This window comes from Motacilla alba, chromosome 1A, assembly GCF_015832195.1.
Source record: "Motacilla alba alba isolate MOTALB_02 chromosome 1A, Motacilla_alba_V1.0_pri, whole genome shotgun sequence".
Taxonomy (NCBI): Eukaryota; Metazoa; Chordata; class Aves; order Passeriformes; family Motacillidae; genus Motacilla; species Motacilla alba.
In genome coordinates this window covers 9321283-9349106 of record NC_052031.1, presented here as the reverse complement: position 1 = coordinate 9349106, position 27824 = coordinate 9321283, and the positions used below count along the sequence as shown (strand labels likewise).

Sequence of the window (27824 nt, the reverse complement as noted above, 5' to 3'; positions counted from 1 at the left end):
ACTGAGGACAGAGAAACAGAAAGAAGGCAAAATGAGCAAGTTTATTTTGGCATTTTCTTGCTTCTAAAGTTTCAGCTTTGTGTTTAAATAGGCAAGGGCTTACATTTCCTTTTCTTCATCAAGATATTTTCCAATGCCTCCCTCTTTACACTTGTCTGTCACCTAACTGATCTGCAAAAAAACCCCAACTTGACATGAAAGACTTTAAGCAAAGAAGTTCAAATATGCAAGGCTTATAAGTACTCAATTTTAAAATGGGAGTTTTCAAGTAAATTTAACTCTTGATGTGGCTACTTAGAATATAGTCACATATTTACTCAGTAGTGCTATGATTTGTATAACACCTCAGTGTACAGGAGATAGATGATAGATAGATGATAGATAGATAGATAGATAGATAGATAGATAGATAGATAGATATTTAATTGTTTTCCTGTTGCTGTACAGTCTTTCCTTACAAATTAGCTGGTCACTCTCTGCTTCTTTAGTATTTATTTGCTGGGTTTGGGTGGGGGTTTCTTCAGCATTAGTATTCATTGTTTGAATCTTTTGACCTCACATAGATGTCCTTTTCAAATCAAATAATAGATAATCAACTTAATTCTTCAGATGCTAGCACAATAAATTCAGAAGATAATAGCTTGAATTGAAAGGAATTTGAGACAAAATCTTGCTGCTGATGAATGCAAATTTTCTGAACACGAACGAAATATGCAATAGAAACTGCTTATGCACAGCTCACTTCCACAGTTTTACCAGTCAGAAAAAGGATTCCTAAGTTGTGCTCATCCCAGTGGCCAAACTTAGTTCCTAATTCCAACTCTTCAATCAAGCTGTCAAAATCTGGTATTTTAAAGTTACTTAAAGCTGGAAAATACCAACACCTTATTTAGTCTATCACAAAATACAAAGTTTAATCTGGATAGTCTGTTCTTGTTCCTTATTATACTTCTTATATCTCTTTAGATCATAGAGATTTAACTTTCAGAGATGCCAGGGGAATAAACTAGGAGAGGCTGGTAACAGCAATGCTTGAAGATTTTTTCTGGTGAGATAAACCAGATGATAGTAGCAGGAACTCAATCTGCCAACTGGAATGAAGAGAAAACCTAGGATACTTGTTTGAGGGGAATTCTTTGTCTGCAAGTGCTGCAGTGTGATTGTCCCAGAAGACATGAGCAACACTTTTAATGAGACATATGAGATGAGAATTTCTCTTTTATCTTTTAGCAGGGGTAAAGACTTCTTTAAGTCTTGGTAAATCACAGGAGGGAAAAGAAGCATCTGATATCTAGCCAACTGAACATCAAAGAACATTCTTTCCCAGTCTCTGCAGATAACAAGCTCAGCCCTGAAATGTGATATTTTACTGTACCATGACTTGGTGAAGACTGGTCAGTGTTATAAGGATATGGAGACACAGATAGCAAGGAGATCTCCACAGGCTCAGTAACTCCAAGCTCAAAAGAGATCAGTGAAAATGCTTGAGGTACAACTTTTTTTTCATGTATGCTCAACTATGGTATATTCCTGCTGATTTTAAAGACAAGTTATTTGGTGCCAACTCTGACCCTAACACATATTCCAACGTTTAATTGTTCTCAGTGTCAGAAAACTGTATCCTATTTCAAGAATAAGTTTATCTACATTCAGCAATCTGATCTTGGTTTTTTAATCTGATATTGCTTTGCCATCAATGTTTAAGAATCCTCATATACACAGTAGGAAGTCACTTCACACAGTAAAATATATATATGACTCTCCTGATCTCTCTCAGTCTTCATTTTGATCTCTTGAAAAAGTAAAGCTACTTTTACTTCTCACAAGAAGTTTTTTCTTCAACTACTGGGTTACTCTGGTGGCTTTTCTGCAGATCTGTCCAGATTTTCCAGATATGCCTTGAATTAGCACACCTCTTGGGAGATGAATATAATGGATGAATGGTTCTTCATATTTTAAGATATCTCTGTTTTACTCTTTCAACACAACCCTTTAACCATGGCAATTCATTGAGAGTTAAAGGTAAGGCAAACATCTGAAAAGACACCAAGTCTTTCTCCAAATAATCACTTAGGTGCAGTGTTAGATAATCTAGTCTCCAGAGCTTCTTTCACAGTCCATGGGAAAAGACTGAGGCAGGAAGTAATTCAAAATACTTCAACCCAAATCCTTCTCTGAATTGCCATCACAGGACTTTGACTTTCTGCATTACATACAGGAAGAATGCAAGTTGATTAGACACCAAGACTCAAATAACCCTTTGGGGCACAGTCACACCTCCTAATAAGGCAGTTTTCATTCTTTGTTTCTCATGTTTCACTGTGCTTATGTGCACCTACATCACACCGGATGTCTAACATCACTGTTGGATATGTTTAACATTAAGATATAACTATCCTCAGATGTTTATAATGGCTCCATGCTGAGATGATATGATTATATGATATGATATGATATGATATGATATGATATGATATGGAAGAGAATCTGCCCAAAAAATAATAAATTGGGTGTTTATATTAGCAGCAATTTTCAGAAACTCAAAAAGAACTCAGATCCAAACTGCCCTACAGGATAACTGAGTATGTGGGAGAGCCAGAAAGGCTCTTTTTGCTGATGTTCCTATGGGGATGAAGTCTGTCTGCATTTATCAACAAAGAACTCTTCTGTGAATTGCCATATCCACCAAGCTAATCTCTACTGTGATTAGTATGATAGTAACTTATGAAACAGATTGGTTTTTACTTGCTTTGATATGTATGGTATTGTGAACGAAGGATATTTACCACTAGAATTGAAAAACACTAATACATGATAAAGGAACAGAGCATGTAACCATAAGTTTATATTACAGAACAGTTACATGTATCCAACCAGATCTCATTATAGATGATGTACATCTGTCTATTTATCTATGCATCTTGCTCTCTGTTTACAGCTTCATTACATTTGAGTCACAGTCATATATTTCAAACTTGTAAAATACGTACCCGTTTTGAAGAGATTTCCAAAGAAATAATAGGAACTGGCATCTAAAAAAATAATAAATATTTGTTTGCTTAGAAAAAATAATATCTTTTTGCTATGAAAATAAATCAGGTAAAAGAGTATTGGTATTTACTTATTACATTTATCTTTGCTAGATACTTTGACTTTCTTTGAGAAAGATGTGAAGAAATTGTGACTTTCAGAAATACTGCTTTAAAAGAGTTTATTTGGAAACAAGCAGCCAACACTTAATTCAGGATTATCAGAGCTACAGGAACACTACAATTTCCCTGTCAAACATGACATTAGCTCTTGTCACCACTGAATGTCTTTTGTCCTGCTTGAGAGTGATAAGTGGAGTGCTCTTTATAACAAAACATTCATTGAAGATAAGATGAAAATAGCAGGAATTCCTTCTTTTACCATTGTCCTCTCTGGCCTCTGCTCAGATTTCTTGGAGCAATACATAGCCCCTTATAGTTCTATTGAAAACTAGCTTTATCAAGAAGGGCAAATGATGTGATTTCCCTGTAGGCAACAAGTCAATAGTTACACTGCCTAAATTCAGGTACCAGATTTAAATGTCTAACTTTTGATATTAGATTCTCCCTGTAGCTTGAAGCAGGTTAGCCTCCTGCTTTATTTGGCTAACGTGACGTGATTATACTCACTAAGAGAATTTAATTATGTTTGCTTTGTCACATGCCAAGAACTGAGCTTTAGTCATAGGTTATTCTTGAGGAGAATGGAGTTCTGCCTCACTAGGATCCATGTTTGCCCACTGTAGAGACAGGTTAACTGATTCACTCTTCTGAATGGACTTTTTCTATCTGGATCTCATTTAAGTTTCCAAGATTGTAGCAGGCACATTTTTATGTGTGCAGTTATACTTTTTTAATTACTTAATTGGATACAAGGGAAAATTAAACAAAAAGCAGGAAGTTTTTGATTAAAAGTTGCACTCCAATGTCCAAGCACATAAATATAAAGGCAGTAGTTGTGATTTGCCTCAGCATGCTTTGGTACATGGGACATTAGAAAAACTTAATTTGAAAATGAAGATTTCCTGTCATAAAATTGCTAGATAATTAGGAAGTTTCTTGCACACAAGTATTATGTATTTGACTATCCTCAGATTTTTTGACATTTTAATTCTGCAGAAAATTCAAGACTTTCGTATATACTTCATATACAACACAGTTCACCTTGAATACTTGCAGCTCTTCAAGAATCACTTCTTCCATTGATTCTGTCTCTTGATTGTAAATTGTTATGACTTTCAGCACAATACCATTATCTGGAAACCAATTTAAAACAAAACAAAACAAAAGTAAAGGTTATGATTGGTTGAAACATTTATATGGCTTTCAAATACCTGAAATGACTTCTTCAAATTGATAATGGATTGAAATTTAAAAATATGAAATGTTACTTGCTTTGTGCAGTCATTAATAAGGATTCTTACTCATAGAAAATTAAATATATATGACGATTTGTCACTGGCAAATAAGAGTCAATTTAGACACCTGTAAGTTACATAATTAATTGTATTTTTCAAACATTGGGTCATAACCCATTGAGAATAGCAAAAGGATCACAGAGGGCAACCATATTTCAGAAAAAGAAACAGAAACGGGAGTAGGTGGAAGCCTAGTGCATTGAGGCAAGCAAGTGTAAAGTACCTTTAATTATAGAATCTGAGGGTTTACACTACATAGCAAACTACTAATATCCTTAATTGCTGACAGCAGCTCCATTCTCCCAGGCAAAAAGACAAAAACCTTCAGGGGCTCGTTGTGCACAATGCTTACCTGCTCTAAGGAAACACTGAGCTGCTGTTGAGCTGAAGGTGTAATCGAAGGGAGTTTAATCAAAATACAAGCTGCACATTCAAAAAGACTAAGGCACACTGGACTTAGATTTATCAACCTCTCTGTCTCTGCAACTCTTGCAGGAAAGTAAAACACACAAATAATATCTGGTCTTCCACCACTTTGGTTTTGCCTTGCTGGCTATTTATAGAAAAGCCTTGGTCTCCTTAATCTGAAAATCTGTCATCAACAATGGCAAATATCACATCTTTTCTTCTGTTATTTTCAGTCACCTTTGATTTACAGGGGACATATTAAGCAGGGAAGCACCGGGGAAAATGTTCAGCAAAAGATCAAAGGGTGAAACATAAAGAGGAACCATTAAACTGGGGTCATACACCATTTTTCAAAGAGACTATGTAATGAAACCATTTTGTAGTAGAACATTGAAAAGAATTTGTATTCTGAGCTATGATTTTCATAAGTAAGTCCCTTTTCCAATCCTGCTGACAGACATGTAAAAGCTCTGATGTTCAGACTTCGCCTTTGATGAACCTTTCTAACCTGCACTGCTACCCTAAGGAAACTTGCTCAGCTGTGAGATGCTGCTTACTTATGTTACACAGCAGGTGTTGGACTGGGATTAAAAGAAAATATATCAACCCTTTCTAACATTATATTGTCCAAATAGCAGTGAGTTTTCTGATGGGATCTTTGCTGGAGTAGTGATTGCAGGTTTCATTTCGGAGTTTCTAAAACTCAAATTCTTTTGCTGGAATTTCATGTCACCTGAGATCAGACAGCTTGAAAACACCAGGCAGCTGTTGGGGGCCAATCCAACACAGCTCTAAAGCACTCACTTAAGCCACTTTGGATTCAAGTTTGCTGAAAAAAAGACTTGTGTACCAGAATATTTGATGCAATCTCAATTAAAAATGCAAGGAGAAAATATAAAGGTTGAAGGACCCAATGTAAAATCTGCTGTACAGAAATAAGTGACACATGATCCAATGTTTTACAGACCACAGTTAAGTCCATTACCAAGACCATATCAAGGCTGTTTAAAACCTTAGAAAACAGCACTCGTATAAATAGGGCTTTGCTAGTCTATGAACATGGTTTTTTTGAACATTCTCAACACTGAAATGTACTTATCAGAGGAATTTCATTAGTGAAAAATAATTCACTGGAACTGCTTTCCTAGACAAAATAGTCAAAATGATTTGTGATACCACTCCTGTTGCTAAATTGATTAAATGTGAATGTAAGAATCCTTGTGTTTTTTTCCAAACAGATTAGATGTGACTTAAGTCTTATGTAGTTCCAGCCTTTCCTCTTGTTTTCTTAAGTTTTTCTATTTTTCAAATACCATTAGGGTATTTATATTTTCTCTGCTTTCTTAGACTCAGTGGAGGTATATGCTATATTTTGCCTTTATTGTGTTTGTAGGAAGATGCCTAAAAATTCTTGTTAAACAAGCTCTCTATATTTTAGTGAAATGGCACAGAAGAAAACTTGGCAGGAAACTTCAAAAAGTTTTGGGTTTTTTGAAATTGGGCATTTCCTCCTTCCTTCCTTGATCTGTGTTGAAACCCAAATCTGGAAGTTGGCAATTTTTTTTCAATGGTATCAGCTAGACTTCTTGTCTCCAGAACTGGGGAAAAGAAACTGTGGAATAAAGCCAATAACTTGAACAGATATTTTTGGAAATCATATCACCTTTGTTTCTCTCAGGTCTCCAAGTCTCAGCTTAGATACATGACAGTGGTGAGTTACAAAATAAGGCTGGTTGTTCTGCAATTTTTTTTAATATTCTTTTTGAAAAGAAAAGAAATTTAAATGGAATCCTATACTTGTTTCTCTTGCTAGTTTTTAAATACTTCCTTACCATTACTTTCCTATACATAGCATCACAGTGAAGCACATGTCTAGAATGGCTAACATCCTCTGTAAGGTGAAGGCATGAAAATAAAAGTTGGTGAAAATAAAAGTTGGTAAAAATAAATGTTGTATTGATTTGCTTCATCCTGGAGGGAAAAAAAAAAACCAAAACAAAAAAAACCCCAAAAAACCCAAAACAAAAAAAGAAACAAACAAAAAACCCTTGCAATATCATAAATGTAAAATTCTTTCTTGCTTTCTTTATTTACCTGTGCCAATGAACAAAACATCATATTGCCCATCTTCAGCTTCCACTCTGTCCACTGCTATTTGTTTAAGATTGTACTTTCCATCTGTTTTAACTAGTATTGGTCTCTTATGAACAGGCCTGATGGGCTGATACATCAGTGGATGACTCCTGGCAAAATGGATAGCTTCATCAGGATAGTCTTTAGTGGTGGTGTACAGCCCGCCGTTCACCTTGCTGGCACACTGCAAGAACACAGAACACAGATTATCCTAAAGGTTTGCCCAAGAAATTGTCAGAAAAGGGTCTTGTTTTCAGGGATAAAGGTAAGTCTACAGAAGGCGGGAATTAGCCCAGTGAATCCTGTACTTTATTCATGTGTGGATTATTAATCATGAGAAGAAAGGAAATGCTGAACAGTGCCTTGGCATTGTCATGTTTAGGAAGCAGGAGTTTGTCCCTCTTTGGCATACTAAGACAGAATAAAGGGTAATAGTTTTAGATTTTGATAAAAGCTTATTTCTTCCCAAAACTTGTATTGAAGATGTCATCAAGATGGCCATGGACAGAGTAAGAAGAAAGGGTTTTCTATCCCAATAGAGAAACAGCCATGTAAAGTCAGCAGAACTCTAATGCTTGAAATCGAACTCTAATGCTTGAAATCAAACTCTAGTCTTATTATTTTTGATTGCAAAATGTATTATCATAAGAAACTAAACACACTAAAAATTGTGCCAACAGTAATTCTTGATATCAGGCATTCTAACAGTATTATGTTTGAGTCTGATTTCTGACTCTCAATGACAGTATTATATATCACAGTTTAGCTTCAAATACCAATGTTTGCACTGATCAATCTACCAGTTTGTAAAGCAAATAAACTTTATGTCAATGACTGATTAAAAGAGGCTTACTCCTTCACTTAAATATGCAATTAGAGATAATTTACTGTGTGAAAGAGAGAAGTTAATTTTAGGATGTTTTGTGAACGAGATAGTGTTTCCCAACTGAACATAGATCCTACATTTCCAATTTGCTTCATGATGTCTAATTGAAACCATTTATGATCAAGCTGGAAATATCTCAGTAACCATTTACTTGCTCTAAATATTCATAAAACAGTGTGGTTTTAAGAAGCATTTCTAGCAAAGCCACAGTAGCAGCCTTTCTCTATTTAAATTGGATTTTTCAATCAATAAAATGAAATACAATACTCCTTAAGTTTACTGGAAACAGTAATTTTAAACTTGTGGTCATCTGTAATCAACAATAACAAACTCCTGCACTTGTCAAGCAGGGCAATGTTTGTTTCCACTTTTTGGGTTTAGCTACAGGAATGTATTTGTTCACTGTTGATTTAAAAGTAATTGTCTAATCAACCTAGTGATGGAATTTTACTGGCTGTTTGCAATACAGAGACAGAGTTGGAGCACAAAGACAGGCTGAGCCTGTGCTTCCCATGCACTGCACAGCATATAAAGTGACTAGGCATTGCCAGGTTCCCTTTGCAAAGTTCTAGTCCTGGAGAGATTTAATAAAAATAATCATTCACAGGCTTTTCATTTTAATTAAATAAAATCAAATAGTCTAGAAAGGAAACAGTAGATGAAGCTGTCTCTGAAGTCTATCAACCCCACTTGATGTAGCTGATGTCATTTCCAGAAGCAACACAGCTTAAATGAACTAAAAAAATCCAGGAGAGACAATGGCAGAGGATTGCGGAGTCTGTCAGAACCTGAGGGACCCTCAACAGTGGCTCTCTGTTTATTTAGCTTTAAGATCTACTCTCATTCCCCACAGACTTCTTTACTCATTCAATACCTAAGATCAATGAGTGCTGACTCTCAAAGACACCCATTAGTAGGTTATTTTTTGCCTCTTGTGACTGTCACTCCTGTAACAGGAAAGGTAGTGGGATTTAGTTTACCAACATGCTGCACATTGCTTGGAGCGTGAAGCCTAACGCTTGGCTACAGCCTGCCACACAATTTCTCTTCATGCTACTGGTTAAACATTGAAAAGACCTCTTAACTAAATGAGCTACTCATTTAGTGCTCTAAATGAGTATCTAAAAATGAATCAACTAATGCTCTGTTACCTGGCAGAGCCATCTACTTCAGCCTCTGATGTGCTCAGCAACATATAAAGAAATCCACAATTAAATGTTAGCACTCAGGAGAGACCTGCTTCCTCAGCTAATTTTTTTCCCTGATATTGGGAAATTATTTGCACTCTTCTGCTCCTTTTTCTGTTCCTATGCCTTGCCTTTTTGGGGAGGTGACACTCTAGCCTGACCCAAACACAGCCAAGGAAGAGAAGCATTGGAAGCAAGTGAAATTTAGGGCAGCCTTCCTGTAAATCATTGTCAACCTTGCTGAAGTGCTGGCTCTGTGTTCTCTCCTTCTTGCCAAAAAGACACCATTTAATCTTCAGTGCTAGGAGATATCAATGTAATAACTGCAGTCATTAACGTTGAATTCATGCCTGTGTTTAATGCTAGTCCAAATAACATATGTGAGGTGTTTTACTGCCCAGAAAAAAATTAATACCACTTAAAGAACTTGGACTGTATCATCTTTGCAAAATATACAGCAATTCTGATGCACAATACAGTCTCATTATTTGGTAAGACTGCAAAACCCATACATTTGCTATACAAAATATCAAATAGGAAACCAATAATTCCTGTGAATTCAATTATTTTTCCTAAAATGTGACAATTTTTTTACCTGTTTTTCTATCCTGACTCAATCCTAAAGACTTCAATTGATGTCAAACAAACAAAAAATATTTGGTATTGATACCAGCACTGCTACAGTGCTAGCTCATTGGCCAAGATGGTCAAATCATATTCATAATGTTTAAATCCTAGATAATCTCTTCTTTGGAGTATCTGGTTCTAAATTTTGACTTATGTCTGTCACCCCAAGAGAAGTAGAGAAAAATAATAATTTTAAATGAATAATTTAAAATGAGAAAGGGCATGCATTTGAAATCATACAACAGGGAGAAAGGCATCACTGCAATGGAGTAGACAAGCTAATAGGCCTTTCCACCTCTCATTCATGATAAATGAATTGTATGCAATACTTACTTATGGAAATGACTGCTTTTAGTATAAAAGGGAATAGTGATTCAGTTAGCAAAGGGAAAACATCACTGAAGGTAATGCCCAGCAATTGTTTATTACACCTTTAAATTCAAGAGAGTGAGCCCCAAGCCTGAGAGGAGATTAGGAGGCAAAGTATGAAAACTGGGGGGGACGGGGGGGAATTTAGCCAAACAAAACAGCTGGTAGAAATGTCTTTGCTCAGAGTTAGAAATCTGCCCAATGCTGACATGACAAGGGGTAGACCTTCATGAGTGTAAACAAAAGCAGCTTTGCAGTGCAAGACAATTGCCATGGGTGGGTAGGTAGTTGTAATCTCAAAAGGATTAAAAGGGTTAGGCTGGCATTGTCTGCCTCCTCCTGGAGGCTGTGCCTGCTCTGTGAGATGGTGACAGGCCCTGCAATGCAAAGGGCCTTTGACCTTCACCCCTTGAGTAGGGATGTGAGTACCTGGCACAGAAACTGCAGAAACACCTAAAAAGACACTGAAACAGGAAAAGGGCTTGAGGTGAAGATTACTTGTGATGTCCTTGAGAAAACAACCTAGCAATTCCTTGTAGAAGTTAATTATTTGCTTCTTGAGTCATGAGTTTGTGATTTCCTCCAGAAATCTAAGTATCAGACAGGAACAGCTCCATACATGACAGCACCTCTACATCTGCTGAATGCTCACTATGGTAATTCCCATTTAATTGCATTTTCATAATACATCTTGTTTCTTTCCTTCAGTTAGTAGCCATTGAAAAAGAAAATGTTTATGAAGAGACTCGTGAAAATTAACAAAAAGTATGAGTGATTTTTATGAGTTTGTTTTTTTACAGCATTGTTTTAATATTTTTTTTACCATTCTTTGTAAATGGTACAGATAAAGAATGTAGATAAGCTCAGGAATCTGATTGAAGAGTAGAAAAATCTCACTCTTTGATGTCTGAAAGGAAATCAATGAACTGTGAGGGTGTCAGAACATTGCTTCCAGAAAGAACCAATCTTGAGCAAAGGACTTTAAATAATGGAGAATTTGCTCCTTATCTACAAATGCATTTATTCTGATTAGTAAGTTTTATTAAAGTATGTCTAATTTCTTACCTGCTCATTGATCTAAATTTACAGAAGTATTTAAATTTGTTCCTTTTGGAAAATGAGGTAGAAAAAGGAACAAGAACTCCTGAAAACTGTTGAAATATTGAAACTATTGAAATAGTGGTTTCTCTTGGGGGGTTTGTTGTTTTTATTGTTGTTATTGTTGTTGTTTTTTACTTCCTTTAACACTTGCTAAATGTCCTGGTTTCAACATGCTAAAGAAAGAATGAGGGTTTCCTTCACAGGTAATGCCCTTGATGTTTCTGAATGAAACTGAATGGATTGGATCTGCCTCTTTCCATCCCTTTTGCCTGGGGTCCTAATTTTGGGACCTTAGGACCTTTACTCAATGTTGATAAAATCATGTCCCGACAGGATTTTGAAAAGCTTATATATTTAATTCCATTATTTTCCTTTGGAAAATGTAGGGTTCTAGTACTTGATTAAACCTGTTGCTGAGCCATGCCACACTTTTCTAGGAGTAGCTGGAGTATGTCAATATTCAAGGAATATCCTGGATTTTCACATTAGCAGCAATCTGCTTTTTCTTTCCAAAATGATAGTAAAGCAGTGGAAAATAGAGTGTACTTACTGAACCAGGTCTAGGATAAGGTACTTTTCTTTCATAGAGAGCCCAGTGGTATTCAGGTCCTTCTTTATGAGCATATGGTCCATTGAAAGCTGCTCGGACGCTTGCCATGTGGTAAACACATACAGCATATCCTCTGAATATATTGCTATGAAGTAAAATTTAAAGACATTATTAAAGCACTATGTCACATTCTGTCCAGATAACAGTGGCATTATCATGTAATTAAAAACAAGTCACATTTCAACAGCATTCAGGGAGAAAGCACTTATTCTTTCCTATATGCTTTTCTTCTAAATACTGCATCCAGTGTTCTTCAAAAGTCTTTAATTTATTTGTATTCATAACAGTTCTCCAAGGAAGCTCTGTGTTCTTATGCCAAGATTTGATGCTAGTGTACACAAACTCTAAGTTACTTGTTTAGAAACACAGAAAGCAAAACAGAGTAAACTCAGGTCCTGCATGTTTTTGATTACTGACTTAAACAGTTTAAGATTTAAACATTTTTCCTACTGTTTTTTGCTTGGAAAGATGTGAACCAACCAATGCTGACTAAAATAAACAGTCCTAAAATGAGTCCTTTTTGTATTGAGTGGGAATGTTGGTTGGTATTATTAGTTAGATCAGATCACTTTATGTCGAACAATCCATATAAAAGTTTCTGGTTTATTTTTAAATTTTACTTTATTTTCTTCCAGAAGAACAATTAGGCTTTTGGGGTTTGTAGTTTGTTTTTTTTTAAAGAAGCATGAGTGCTCTCTACAAAGAAATTATTTCTGAAGAGTGCAGAAGATGATCCAGAAAATTTCAATTTGGTGCCAAATTTTCTCTCTTGGCATCAAGAGTCATGAGGAAATGCCAGGTGTTTGCAATCTTAGAGGCGCATATCTGCCTTTTGTTACTAAAAAAAAAAAAAGAACAATCAGGAGAAAGTGGCAAAAGCGTAGGTGCTCTTTTCTACCAGTTACATCCTAAACTAACAGTCAGATTTCCAAGCTGAGAGTACTGTGTGCTTGCACCTGAGCTAGGCTGCAGTGGAAAAGGAAAAGGAGGGCACCAGCAACATTGCACCTGTTGCTTTAGGCTTCACTAAGGAGTTAATAGAAATTTAAGCTGCTATCTACTTAACCTTGAATTACAGTGGAGCTATTAAAGGAAGACAGGTGGCTTTGAGATGCTGTTCTTATAAGCATGCAGATGTGCATATACTTTGACATAGGAAATTCTCAAGCTGAGAAACACTTAATTAATTTGTGATCCAGATATACTGAATCACAGAATGAGACTTCAAGCCCCTGAGTGTTATAGAGAAGTTTTTACATTAACAAGGAAACCCGCTGTGAATAGAACTGAGATTAAACTGTTTACTATATAGTTGCTAAGGGATATGTATCATCCAGCTTCTAGCTCATTAATAGACTGTTCAAACATTCTTCTATGTCTGCTATTATTTCTTCTAGTTGTTTACCTTGTCGTGTTGAAGAGGCCAAATATCACTGGATTTTTGTTATCACGAGTTTGCAGCAAAAACACATCCTCTGTAAAATTTAAATGCAATGTTATTGTTTAAAACCTACTTTTCTCAGCTTGCCAAAAGAAAATTCATTGATTCTTAAAAGCATAATCATATTTTACTCATTTATTCCATTTAATTTTATGCAGATTTTAATCTTTTAAAAACAATGCAGTACATAAAGGAGTAATTGGTGATAGTGAACTCCATATGTGTAGAACTTCATATACGTTGGCATCAACACTAACCACCATTCCCCAATAATGAATACAAGTGCAATATTTGACAGTAAGATGTGTTATGATGAAGATATACGTTTTTTTCCATGATTTCTAGTTGTTTGCTGGCTAAGATATTTACCTAATTCATCAAAATGTGTATCAATGCCATTTTTCCCAGGCACAGAACAAACTAGTCTGGTTTTGAGGAAAGTGGTCCATTTATTGACGAGCATTCGCTGGCCTCCCATGTCATTCTGTGTAGAGAGAAACAAATGCCAGTGGTAATATGAATGAGTAAGTCTAGAAGCACAAACATCTCTGATGAATTAGCTGCTCATTATATCTTCTAATGTCAAAAGCATCCATTTTCAAACCACATGTCTATTACTAGACTTATTTCTCTGGAGTCAGTTTTCAAGTAGGATTGCACTGATCAAGTCCAGGTCTCATTAAGATCTGTGGTTTCATAAGAATTTTTTTAATTCTGCACCACGTCCCTGGATAGTTTTAGCTATACAGCTGTTGTAAAGCTTTTTTTATTGCTTTTTATTTATTTATTTTTGCAAACTAGATGTACTGAGTACATTACTGAAGTTTAGCTTTGCTTTAAGAGCTAAGTGTGGGGTTATTTCAATGTATCTGGAAACTGAAGCCCTGAATATTTCTATAGACCTGGTGCAGCTGGGGCAAGTCTGAGGCAATTATTTACATGGTTTTCTAACATTTTCAACAACTTTAAATAACACCTGCCTTGCTATGCCTGTCTCACCTTTTCCTTGCTCTTGCAACTGTTTGGACTTTCAAAAAAAGGGAACATTTAGTACTACTTGCTTTAGGATGCACCCTCAATCTGTGGTCTTAAATTGAAGACCTGTGTAACTGTTGTTGAAGGCTCTGCAATAGCCTTGCAAAAACTCCTCTTACAAACAGAGATCTGTTTTCCTTAGAAAAGTAGAAATATGCAGAGTAGATGCCTCTGTGTTACAAAACCTGTTATTTCTCAGATGAAAATGTAAAAGCTGGGGGGAAAAAAAGCCAGTTCTGGAATCACCGGCTCGGTATATTTTGTATTCACTAAATCAAATCTGAATTATGACATACAGCTATGAAGTTAATGGACAGATAAATTTAAGAGAAGTTGAAGAAAAAGGTCAGTGGGATTTTGGTTTAACCCATAGCTAGAGATAAGACTTCCTGGTGGATATATTGCAGAGTAGGGGGAACTATTAAAATAATCTATCCAGGCATATATTCAGAACAGAAGCCAAAGAATTCCAGCTTGGATCTTGATGCAGGTTGGAATCCAGAAATCCAAGTGGCTTTGTGAACATTAATGTCTGAGGCTGCAATTTGGTACTTTGCATACATCAGATGTTTTTAAGTTATAAAGGATTACCTAAGAAAGTTTAAGGGGTGTTATGCTAGTGAGCATACATGACAAATACCACTTCTTGAGGTGACAGAAAATAATTGATTTGTATCTTGCCCTTTGCTCAATAGTTTTAGGAATCCTCTGAACTATTCCCTAAACTGTATTCCCTACAGTTAGAAGGGGAAATACAAACATTTTTTTTAAGCAAAATCAGGTGTTAAGAAACAACCTTCTCTTTCTTTCCTTAAATCAAGCTGTTGTAGTCCCAGTGGAAAAATGGGAGAGTTCCTCTCATCAGCCTTACAGTAGCTGGTGATTAGAAGAGGAAAGCACCCAAAATTCCTCAGTGTTTAGAGAGCACCAATATGAGCAGCTGGGGGATCATATATTAACAGTGCTCCTCTCCAGCAACTGCCTAAGATCTTACTGCTGTGTGTGGGGCCAGGGAGCCAAAAAGAGATGAGATCAACACACCAGGAGGATGGCCTGAGTGGGAAATGGAGTACTGAACAGAGCAGTACAGGGAAGCAAAATCTTTCCTCATGATCTTCCTGCCCCTGGTAAAACTTAAGTCTGTTTGTGACAATAATTTGCTGGACAATTCATCATTTGTTCCAGTTTCTTATCTGCACAATCAGAGAAAGGCTCTTACCGCACATACACGTCCCACTCTGGTATATATGGCATGAGTGCTTGTCTCAGCTTCCAAAGCTTTCTCAGTAAAGAAGAAATATACTTTGTTATCATCATGGTCCTCATTGTCAGGAATCATGTATGAGCCAACAAATTTTGGTTCTTAAAAAAAAAGAAAAAAGAAAAAGGAGTTGATTCCAGTAATTAAAATACTGCCTCATTTTTTTCAAGCCTTAAAACCAGCCTATAGCAACCCAAAAATAAAACTAGAGGTATGGGCTCTGTCAGTCAGAGAGCTTTTTATGGGCAATTGGGTGATAGTAAATAGCAAAATAGTTACTAGTAATAGTAAAAAAAAAGGGGTTTTTTTGTAGGTATCTATAGAACATATGAAATAGATTAATGCTGAAGTATATTTATACCTTCAATTGACAAATTACTATTCTTTTGTATTTTTGCCCAAGACAGTTTCCCAGTCCCATTCTGTGTTTTACATACTTTAATTTGAACTAGGCCAAAACTAGGCTAATATTTGCATAGCAATCTGTGATCCCATGCAAACCAGAAATGGTCCAGCCATCTGAAACACCTCTGGTTTCAGCTCCTTCTCCCCCCACACCTTTCAGCAGGCGCTCATTGTCAGGCTCGGTGCGAAGATGGGCCACGCGGTTCATGGAGCGGAACACGGCGGCGTCTCTTCCCCAGTAGTCACTGTAGAGACCAGTGAAAAGTTCACCACCTGCAGACCAGACATTCAAATGAAAACCTAAAATTAAACAATTTTGTAATAGTCTACATATTAATTTCATCGCACGTTGTAGGAGCCACATTATAAATATGGTGTGTGCTAATTATTAGGGTGAGAGGTTTTCCAGTCAGCCTACTGGAACTGTTCCACTTCATCTGGAATAATTACAGTTTGGGAATAAACTTGCTGTCTGGGGGGATTCCGTGTTCAGTGGACACAAAAAAAGGGCACTGTTTTTCTCTGGTCCAGCAATAACTTGTTTTCCTAACATTGAAATATTTACCAGCGCAAGAACAGAATCTGAGATTTCATCCATCCTCCACAACTGGCGATTAATAGTTCTTGAAAAATTTATGAAAACAGAAATTGGGTCCCATTTTCAAAGGATTTAGATGGCATTCACAAATTAGGCAATCATCAGAAGATTTAGAAATAATATACTGAATGACAGACACTGTTTAAAAATAAATATGTATACAGATACAATTTAATATGTTAGAAAATCATGCCTATTTCCAACCCATTTTAAATTGTGATATTGGATATATTTTACCTTGGGAAAATGCCATCCATACTTCTACCTTTCAGTTTTGCATGGACACTAATGCCCTTAACTAAACAAGCATTAACAATAACTTATTTCATATCCTTCTGGACTTGGATTACAAATTTTTTAGCCCAAATTTAAGAAGCAGGCAGCTTTAGCAAGCAGTTGTCACTAGGTGGCATCCTTATACTAGAAAATAACACAAAAGGAATTAAACTGCAGAAGGAGAGGAAAATAAATTATTTCCAGTTGAAGGCTAATCTGAGTGGAGGCTTCAGTGACACAGCTTCCTGCACCCTAATCAAAATAAGCATGACTGATACATCCAAATAATGTTTGATGACACTTATAAAAGATTATAGCAGAAAGCAGGAATTTTGTTTGCAGGTCTCCCACAAAGTGTGAATTTTGTTTCTTTTAAGGGAGACACATGAACTGAATTGTGAATGATCATTCTGAAAAGTTAATATTTTGGCAGCTGGGGCTGGTTCCGACACCTCTGCTGAGCTGGAGCTGAGCATAGTTTTGCCTTAGGCTTCATCATATCCAGAATGGTTATTGCCCTGGAAAATGCATGGTAGAGATTTAGTGTATAATACTGGCAAGTGAAGTAAAAAGTAAGTATAAATGATAGTATATGTAGAAGTGAAGGTTGCCCAAAACTGACAGAGAACTTTATTTTTCAAACAGCACGGAGCTGTCTAAACTGTAGTATTTGCCAGTGTCATTATAACTTTATTTGTTTCAAACAATCTTCACATCCTTAATTAATTAGTTATATTAGCAATACATCTCCCTTTGGGAATTCCATTGGAAAAATATATCAGACTTGTTGGTATTCTTTTTAGTTTAGGTGATGTGTAATGCAAAACAGGACATTTTATCTTTTCAGAACTATAATGTATCTTGGAAAATGCATCATTGTAGGGTAATTGATTCATCACATAGTGCCAATGACCAGGATGGACATCTGTGAGTCCAGATGTTCCCAAGTTTGAATATGAAGTTTATTCCTTCTGTTTGACATAGGTATAAAATGTTGTTATAAATAACTAACCTGCTGGTATGGCACTCTACCATATACTGAAGAAGTTATGACTGATTGTACCTATGAGATCCTGAGGGGAGAAAATGGAAGTCCCAGTCCTGGAGAGATACTGTTCCATGAAAGATATTTTACAGCTACAGAAATTAAATCTGATTTTTACACTGAGCTGTTACTAAACTAAAGATAAGTGTCATGTGTAAGCAGACAGATCACTTCACCTAAGAACAACAATGGGACAGCATTGACTTATGTGACTGCCAAATATCTCAGCACAAAACCACTCAACATAACTCCAAGATATTTTGCGCTTTTGACACTAGGAGGATTTTCTCTTGTCCTTTTCAATACTCTTTTGTATAAATATAAGTTACAAATTTTGAACACCACTAGGTTTTTACAGATGCTGACCAATTCCAGATTTAAAGATAACCTAAGATTGAGGTTTGAAGAATTCTGGAAAGATTTCTACTTTTTTCTCCTCCCTTGACAAACTACTATCACATATGAATTCAATCCTGTCTTGGTTGCAGGGTTTCATACTGCTGCACATCACACTGATTAACCTCCACCTCCCAGTGAAAATCAGCTGAGTAACTTCAGAGCCCTTCTCTACTCCTCCCCTCTTCCAGTCTAACTTCAGCTTCATGTTAAATTGATAAAATTTAAGTTTTGTTAATGACGCTAACAGCCTGGGTAATCATGTTCTAAAAGGAATAAAAAGTTTCTTCTTTCCTTATTTAAGCAAACAGGAAGCTTCCATGGACCTCAAAGACCAGTTTTAGCTCAAGTGATACACACATACTTTTTAGCTAGCATTTTTTTATCTCTTAGCGAGCATCTTTTCAAGCAAACAAATATATCAAAATTCAATGGTGACCATTTAAAAATACCTTCATTTTGCCTTTAATTCAAGGCAAAATACTAACAAATTAAAATAGAAAATTTTTTTTGTAAACCCTTTGAAATTCCTAGGTGACAACTCTAAACTAAAACAGATCAAAGCATTTAAATTAAATTACTCAAAGAAAAGATTTCTATAAATAGGGTGCTACCACCTTAAAGGTGGCATGTTTTTTGTACCTGCATGAAATCGGAAGGTACAAATGCAAACACAAGCTATTATTTATCAGTAGTCTTTTTTTTGTGTAAAATGGAAAAATTTATTTTATGAATAAAGCATTAGAATGTAATGAGTAGAACATAAACTACACCTTTCATGCATTTCTTTGACTGTCAGTCAGTTAATACTTATATGATGACTAAAATCAGAAGACTAATTCACATTTTAGAAAAAATATACCTTTGGCAGTATCAAATCAGAAAATTTAAAAAAACCTATTGTTTAACTGATAAACTAGCACTTCTGTATATTTGTATTTTCTGTCTTTCTCTCAAGTATTTTGTCTTTTATTTTCAGAAAAAAATGTATTTTTGTCTAGACTAGAAGAAAGGACACAAATATCTAACTTTTAAAATTGTAGAAAATACTTTTGGGATGGATTCCCTGGATATTAACCTATTCAGATGTACTTCAGGTTTTTCACCACTTGCTTCTGGTATATTGCAGGTAAGAATACATAGGCATAAACTAATTTCTCAGCTAGTGTGGTCTAAGTTAATCAGTGTGCAAGATCTGGTATCAAAAATAGTTTTGGCTATTGAAAGCAGATGGGGGAGTTCATTAGGAATAAAAGTCCAAAAGTTTTATACACCATTGAGCTAAACATAAACATTTTATTCAGCCTGTCTGCCATCCAACTTCCATTCTGTTTCCTGATGCTGGCAATAAATTAATTGTTCATATATTGAGGAATTCATCACAAGCTACTTCACTAGTGGGTCAGATAACCTGCAATAATGCTTACAACAGCACAGATATTTCATTTTAAAGCCAAGTCACGAACTGTTGTTTTCTTGGAGTGGGTATTTTAACTCTTGTGTTGAAACATATAAAGAGATGAGGAACAAGGGGTTATCTTTCTTCCTAAATTAATCCAGCTAAATCTGGTCCTAAATGGTTATGGCACAAATTATCTTTCAAGATCACGATTTTAAAAGCTTTTAAAACTTTATGAGAGGTATGTAAAGTTTTCTTATTAGCCTAATCCTCACTGTTAGTCAATGGCCATGCTGGTGTAGGTGCTGTGTTAATGTGAGGGGCAGAGGTGGGAGCAGGTTTTGAATACTTTCCTTAGGAGTAAGAAGGTTCTGGGGTGTGCTTTGCTAACAGGTTTGCATAAAACCTTTTCAAGGACATGCACATTGGCTGAACCTGCATCAAAGAGTGCAGACAGCTCTGGGCTGCAGCCTCCAGGATCATGCTGACTTCATACCTGAAGCAGATTTCACTCTCTAAGAAAATGGAAGTGCATGAAGAAGAATTAAACCTCCAAGCATTGGAAGAAGGACAGGAAGACCAGTCCTGGAGGGTGCATGGTGTATTTTGCATCTCCTGTCATGGGATAATGTCCATCATGAGCTGAACTCAGTGTTTGTCTGAATGAAGGAGCATCCTTTCCTTCTCAGTGCATTTGGCATTAGAAGTCTTCTCATTCTCAAATGTCAATTATAAGATTATTATTCACTGTGTTTGCATCTAGGTCTTCCAACCTTTTCAACTGGCTACCTGCAGGGAGAAAGGACAGACATCCTGGAGACTAAGGTGCAGCATTTTATTCTGTGAACTGTGTGTCTCTGGGTAGTAGAAGTTGGTGGAATAAAATAGAATAAATGTCCTTAAGATATTCTTCTTAAGCGCTGGAAGTGTATGACTCCAATAGTTAAAAATATGAAATAATTTAAAAAACCAATAAAATCTTGGAAGAATTTTTTTATGCTTTTAAAATATCATTGCATGATAACTTGAAATTGTAGAATTTACTAATGGATAGCTAGAAAAATAGCCTCTAAATATTTTGCTAGTTTTGATGAAGAGGTGAAAGTTAGTCTGTTTTTTGATGTATCAGTGATCTGACAAAAATAGTATTTTCTCCTGTTAACCTTGCTACATTACAGATTTTTTAGCTTTGTCAAATATCTTTGTCAATGGGCCTCCAAGACTCTAATCAGCCTTTACCAGGGAAGGGTAAAGGAATTGTTGTCTCCTTCAGATAAAAATATGAGGAACCATAGGACCTCCCATAATTCAGGCAAACTCTTAAAGCTCAGTGGGACAATCTGGCTTCCATTTAAGCAAATAAAATTCACATTGATCTCACAGTAGGAACATGATCAGGGTAATTTATTTACTTAGTTCTGTCTCAGGAAAGGTTGAGAAGGACTTCAAGATTAGACCATGAGGTTTCAGGCCTACAGCAATTCCATTAGTCTTTGTTCCCAGGCTAAGCTGAGAGTGGAATCTGTCAAAAACTGTGGAAACAATTTAGAAATAAGGGTGGGATAAAAGCATGACAACCTGTGCTTCATGGATTTTGAAGGGTCAGGTAAAATACAGTATGTTTTTCTGATTCTTCTATGACTTCTTAACCCACTAAATCTTAAGAATTAGAGCTCTAATTTACTTTTTAAAATGCAATTAAAGGATATTTTGATTGATTGCTGCAATGTGAAAGATTTGTCATTACTGCTAAGATTCTTCTTTTAATTAATTTGTTAATGTAAAGGAAAAAATAAACCTAGCATGTAAAAATACAACTGTCACTCATCACCAATATTTCATCACCACCATGGATAAGCCATACCATTGTAGTTAATCACCAGAGAATTTAGTTGCCTGATTTTAAGATGCAGAGACAAATGTAAATATCAAAAAGGCCCTAAAATCCTCTATTTTATCCATGAAAAATAGAAAATGTTCCTAATCTTCAGCTTATTTTTCCAGCTCTTTCTTTCAATCTATATCCCTTTTGAATGCTCAGTTTCTGTTCATGTTTTCTAAACCCAGAAATCATTGTGCTACTCTCTAACTCCATCTCGCTTTTACCATTTACCTGCTGTTCCAGGCTATTTTTAGTCACTGTAGAGTTAGTCAATAGTGCCAAGACTGTCTTTGCTTCATCTAACAAAATGTTGTAAGAAAACATTTCTTGAGGAAAGCCCATATGGCTTGCTATATCACAGCTCCAAAGATTCCCAGTCCCATAGTGCTACACTTCCCAGCAAGGCCCAGAGGAGCACTATCTCAGCACAGCTTCCTGGCAAGGCAGGAGTTAGACTGAATTCTATTTTTATATCTTTTGAGTATGAGATCAACTCTTCTAACACAGAATCATCAGTTTGTGATAGTTTTGTTAGAAGGCAGCATTGAAATGAAAAAAAAATTCATCTCAAAATTGGTAATTTATATAATCAATAAAGCTTGATATCAAAACAGTTAAATTCACATTTTTAGAGGGTGCTTGTTGCTGAGATTCATCTCAGTAGATGAAAACAAAAGTGGTATAAATGACTAAGCCAGTCATGCTTCTTTGCTTTTAAGGAAAGCAGGAAATTATTATTTCCATAATTACACAATAATCAATTACCTTCAGAATGGCACATGTCATTCAACATTTCACTTCAGTGAGCCACCCTGGCTGTGGTTAATGGTGCTTGGAATGTAATATTAATGTGGGCAGCACCACGAGGATTAAGTCTGACGTGTGGAAGATTGCAGTGGAAGGCTGACAACACTTTGGTGTGCTGAAGAAAGAGACTCAGAATGACAGGTTGACAGGACTGTGAAGCTTGTGACATAAAGATCATTACCAATTAAGATGGAGGTGAAGGAAGAACTGGGGTCAAAAGGGCACCTGCCTCGTCCTCTCTCAAATTTGTGCGATTCCAGTTGAAACAGATGATCCTTAAATTAAAAAAAAAAAAGACAGAGAACACCATGAACCATACAGGCAAAGAAACACAGTCCTTAGTGAAAAGCTTTAACTTCATTATACCTTTGTAGAGGACTGACTTCATTAGGGAGAAAACACACAATCACACAATTATGGTTGCTCACTCACGTACTAGTAAAAATTCTCTGGGTTTCTACCCACCTTTGTTGTGCACTGCCCAAAAAGAATCAGAAAGATATGCACTAAAATGGCACTTTTTTCATTTCTATGGGAGTAGGGAGGAAAGATGCTTCTATCTTTTCTCCAAATTATCTAAACATTAAATAGATATCTCACCATGGAATGTGTTTTCCCTCTTTAAACAATTTTTTTTCCCAGTAGTTGTTAAATATATCAAACTGTCTTATCTTGTCTTCATAGCTTGGAGATGTTTATATATCTTCTTCATAGAAGTATGCTTAGGAATGAATCCCCAGTTATGGTTTTCAGAGCAGATGTGATTTCTTCAGTGGATTTAACAGAATATCAGTGTAAAAAAATATTGGCAACTTGGTTTAAATTGTTTGTATAAGGCTGTAAAGACTGAAAAACAATTTACAATTTAAATTTTCATTTGCAATGGTACGTTTGTCTCAGCTTTCACAGAAAATCCCATTAATGTATGATTAAAATATCAAGTGAGAGCACAATATTTTTAATTTAGATATTAACAGAACAGCATGCCCAAAATATAGAGAAAGGGGCAAATAAAAGGGCAAATAGATAGAAAGCTATGAAAGCTTGATAAAAAATACACCATACAGACATCAAATGTGTGACAAGCAAATATTTTGATAATTTAGTAGTTCCAGTTCTGTGTAAAGTTTTGCTCAAAAGTCCACTAAAATGCAGATTATATCAATATATTGGATAAATGTAACCTACCTGTTCATTAGACTAAATCTCAGGTTCATGTTCCTAATATATGAGGCAAATATTTTGTAGAGGCATAAAGTTACATGCAACAGGAAACCAAATCCCACAGAATTTTAAAAAATACCTGCCTCAGTCTCTCCCTTACAAAACTCATTATCAAAACTGTCCAAGGGAATTTTTAGTCACAAAAATTAGGTCTTATTAGACTGGACTTTTCATATATTTATTAGACTAACTCAGTATTTGCACAGAAAAAAATCTTGATAACCTAAAACATAAAAATTCTCAAGCAAGTGCAATTGCCCCAGAAACTAAATGAATATTCTCTTCATGTGACTTCATGACAGTTATGCTCTCCTGCAAAAAAAAAAAAACAGCCTAAAAAGACAAGGACCAAAGAAGAAGAAGGTGGAAAAATGAAAGATAATAATTATAATAGAGTAATACTTTAAAAGGACAGAAAGAAAAAAGGTATAAGGATAGTGAAAAGTTGTAGAGTTCTTAGTTCCCTCTAACTGACAAATAATTGAATCTTTATATGCATTTAATTTAAGAGTCAATCTTAAATTTCTCATAAGCCCCTTGACTTCAAAGGATTATTCATGTCTTAATCCCCAGATCACACAAACTGATGTACCTGTCTTCCTTTCTCAACTGTCTAAATCATACATGTCATTTTGCTGCAACTTCTGATCAAAAAGAAATATTCCCAGTAGTTAGAGAGCTTCTACAAACAATGGGATGCAACTCTGCAGTTCTGCAAAAAGAGAACATGTTTTATGTGTAGTTGCAGAGAAAAAGTATAAAACAAAATAAAATAAGAAAAAAAATACAAATTTTAAGTAATGGACCTAAAACTCGTGAGGTAACAAAGCATTTATAATCTCACCTCTCCAGAAGTTCCTTTGTTGGCCTAACCGTGGTATATTAGTGTGTGGTTGTTAAAGCTGATGTAGCAGAAAATAACTGTCTTGGGTAGAGACTGATGGTGCAGGAATATGGTTTTCTGCTGTATCAGCAACAATTTCACATCAGTAGTAACTATTCCCCTTTGCTGTTGGGTAAATGTCAAACAATGAAGAAATATTTCCCTGTGTGTGGAAATCTCAGTCCCATTCCATACTTTTCAAACATCACATACCATGTATTTTTCAAAACTAAATACTGTAACATTTTGAGTCAACAATGGACAAAAAAAAAAGTGAGGTGAACTCAGGAAGGAAAAGAAAAACTTTCTGAAATAATGGAAAAGTACTTGGGAGTCGTAATGGCATAAAATGTGCTGTAAAGGAAATATTTCTAAAAACCGTCTGAAGTTATGTATTCTCTAGTTGGGTATTCAAAATAAAGTTACTCATGAAAGAGTTTCTCCTCCAGAACCTCAAATAAACTATTTGTCAGTGAATGGGTTCAATAAAGATTTAGAAGTGGAGAGACAAACCAAGAGTTAAAAATTGATAGATTTTTCTGCTATTCCTGGTTTATAGTTTGTGGCTCTTATTCTGTCCTGCATAGGGAATAGAAACTGAAAGCTTTCCTGCTGTTGGAGGAGATATGATCCCACCAGGTCATCACAAAACACACTTCATATTTTGGTCTTCCCCTGGTAAAATGCCACTGGTCCTCACAGCAGGGAGTTGTGGCCAGCAGAGGAGTCTTCTGGGTGATGTGGAAGAACTTTTCATCACTGTACACAAAATTGTACCAGCACAATGAAAAAGCTATTAATGTAGTTAATCATTTCCCTGAGAACCAGAATTAAATCAATGCTAAAGACAAACCCATCCCTTTTAACATTCATAACATGAATGTGTTTAAAACAGCTAACTATATGACTGTGGAATGAAAATGATAAACAATATGCATAACATCCTTTCATTGTCTGGAATTTATGAATAAGGATTGTAGTCTAAATATATAATCTAGTGTTAACACTGGGGGTAGAAAAAAAAATTGGATTTCAATGCAATTTGGTGGAATTTTTAAGAGGAGGTCACTAGTTTTGATATAAAGCAGGATGTGTAGCTCATAAATGCTTGCAGACACACGTAACTGTCTAAAAAGTTGCTGAAAATATAAGCAATGACTCCTCCAAGAGACATTTTCCACCTTCAGCTTTTAGGACAGCATGCCAAATATTCTATGGTTGCAATAAGTTATTCCTATCACTGGAGCAAATAACTGAAGTTCAGGTGTAAGATGTGTCAGCTTCCATGGGATGCTGTTTTAAATGAAATAAGCATTGCACATTAGTAATCAGCTTTGAAGGCTAATTCCATAATTCTAACCCTCCTTGCAGTTTTTGACATTGAAATCCCTTGAGAAACATCAGAGTAAAACTGACAGTTTCCTCACAGATTATACAGCCCATCAATTCAACATCACAAGTTATTTTATGGGCATTTTTCAGTGGTTAGGGTAAAAACCATGCAAAAGCACATATGGAGGGCTGGGAGTGGAGTTACATGTTTCTACATGTAGCTTGGGAAAAGAAATGGGCTTCTGGGTTTGATTTATGGTACCAGTGACTCAGGAAACATAATACACTTTCAACTATTATTAAAATAATAATGTTTTTCCAAAGAAATAGAAGATATTTTCAAAGCATCCAACATTTTGCCATTAACTTGATATGAACTGATAATTTTAGACAATGAAGGCTAGAATAATGTAGGCTATACACAATAGTAAAAGAAAAGGTCAATCAGAGGCATTAAAATTTAAAGACCGAATTTAACTTTTGTTGCAGAAAATTGCTTTCACTAATGCCAAGTGCTGCTTTGCTCCGGGTCAAGACAACACTTATGCATGTGATTAATTCAAAACATATGCTTACTTCCATTCCTGTTCAGCAAAGTACCTAAGCCTATTCTGAACATTAATACAATAGCTGTATCTTTTCACTAAACCAGGGACTTAAGATATAGAGGTTTTAGTTGTGTTTTCCTAGGATATTATTTTTAGGAGAGAAAAATAATTTGATTTTCTTCAAGAATTTGTGGTGTTTTGGTTATTTCACTTTAAATTTTATTATTTTCCACACAACAAAAAACATATCATACTGGCATTTTCTAAAGGAGATTGAAACCAGTTCATAATCTTTAATTACACCCTTAACTGTGTATGCATTTGTTGCAACAGTACTGACATGGTCTGCTCTCAAGGAGGCCTGTGTATTTTTGTGGTTGTTAGGGTTTTTTGGGGTTTTTTTTCTGGTATGTGGTATGTTCTGTATGTTTTGATTTGTGTTTCACTTTTCCCCCCCTAACAAGTTCATATTGTTTACCTTGCTGGATATTAAATCATATTTAGAGTACAGTGGGGAAACTCAGTGAAGATTTTTCAAAGTATATTTTTAAACACTGGCTATAGTATTCACTACTGCTCTAAAGCATTGGACAAAATTCTTTCTCAGCTTTAATGATCTCATAGTTCTTCAACTTAAGAGTAAGAATGACACATGCAAGAGCTGTTCGTTGCTATCCATATCTAGGGGTCATGTGATTTATACTTTTTTGAAGACAACTAGAAAAAGGACATTCATATGCAAAGTGAATTGGAAAGGAAAGCATAAAAATAGGGAGAATATTGCTTGTGCAAAGCTATGAGAAACATTCTTTTAAAATTGTTAATAAAGCTACAGGTGCTAGTGTCATATATGTCGCACTCTTTTTTTATATTCGAGTAATTCTTAAACTATCCAAAATGGGAGTGCACATTGCACTTCAGTTTTTGTCATGATCAAAAAATTTCTATGCATTCACTTAGTATTCAATCACTCACACGAGAAAAAAATCCAGTTACACCAGTGAAATGCTTTACAACCTCATCTTGATTTCCATTCTCTTCCACACTATAATGGTTTTAGTATCAATTCACATATAAATTTACCTTTTTTACAAATATTCTTTTGTTTTGTATTATAATAATCCAATATTCTCAAAATAGTATTTTTGAGAATATTTGAGTAATAGTAGTATTGAGTATACTCAATAGTAGTGTTGAGTATACTCAACAGTATTTGAGTAATAATCTCAAAATAGTATTTTTCACATATTTTCTCTTTCTTTTATGCTTATCCCTAAATTTTTATTTCAACATAGACAGACACACTGAATACACTGTACAGAGGCTTCTTTTAGGAAGGATGAACCTCTTGACTTCCCCATTAAAAAAAAAAAAAAATAAGCTGAAAGATCACAGAACATGTCTGTAAATCAGCAGAAAATATAATTCAAATACAAGTCTCCGAAGTGAACATTCAACTCTATGACCTGCCTTAATCTGTACACTTGCCTCATCAAGAAGGCACGTGGTAAAAGAGATCTACAG

The 27824-nt window shown here is 35.5% G+C and overlaps 1 protein-coding gene across 1 annotated transcript in view; it reads right to left on the bottom strand.

Annotated features, from left to right (window-relative positions):
* Positions 1-27824, bottom strand: part of SEMA3E (semaphorin 3E) — a 127241-nt gene that overhangs the window by 11025 nt on the left and 88392 nt on the right. The window contains exons 5-13 of the mRNA XM_038154113.1: positions 22495-22588; positions 16064-16183; positions 15464-15606; positions 13579-13693; positions 13174-13243; positions 11709-11853; positions 6950-7172; positions 4194-4285; positions 2991-3032 (exon numbers count right to left, since the gene is read on the bottom strand). Coding sequence (XP_038010041.1) covers positions 2991-3032; positions 4194-4285; positions 6950-7172; positions 11709-11853; positions 13174-13243; positions 13579-13693; positions 15464-15606; positions 16064-16183; positions 22495-22588 — 1044 coding nt within the window. The remainder of the gene's footprint in view (positions 1-2990; positions 3033-4193; positions 4286-6949; positions 7173-11708; positions 11854-13173; positions 13244-13578; positions 13694-15463; positions 15607-16063; positions 16184-22494; positions 22589-27824) is intronic.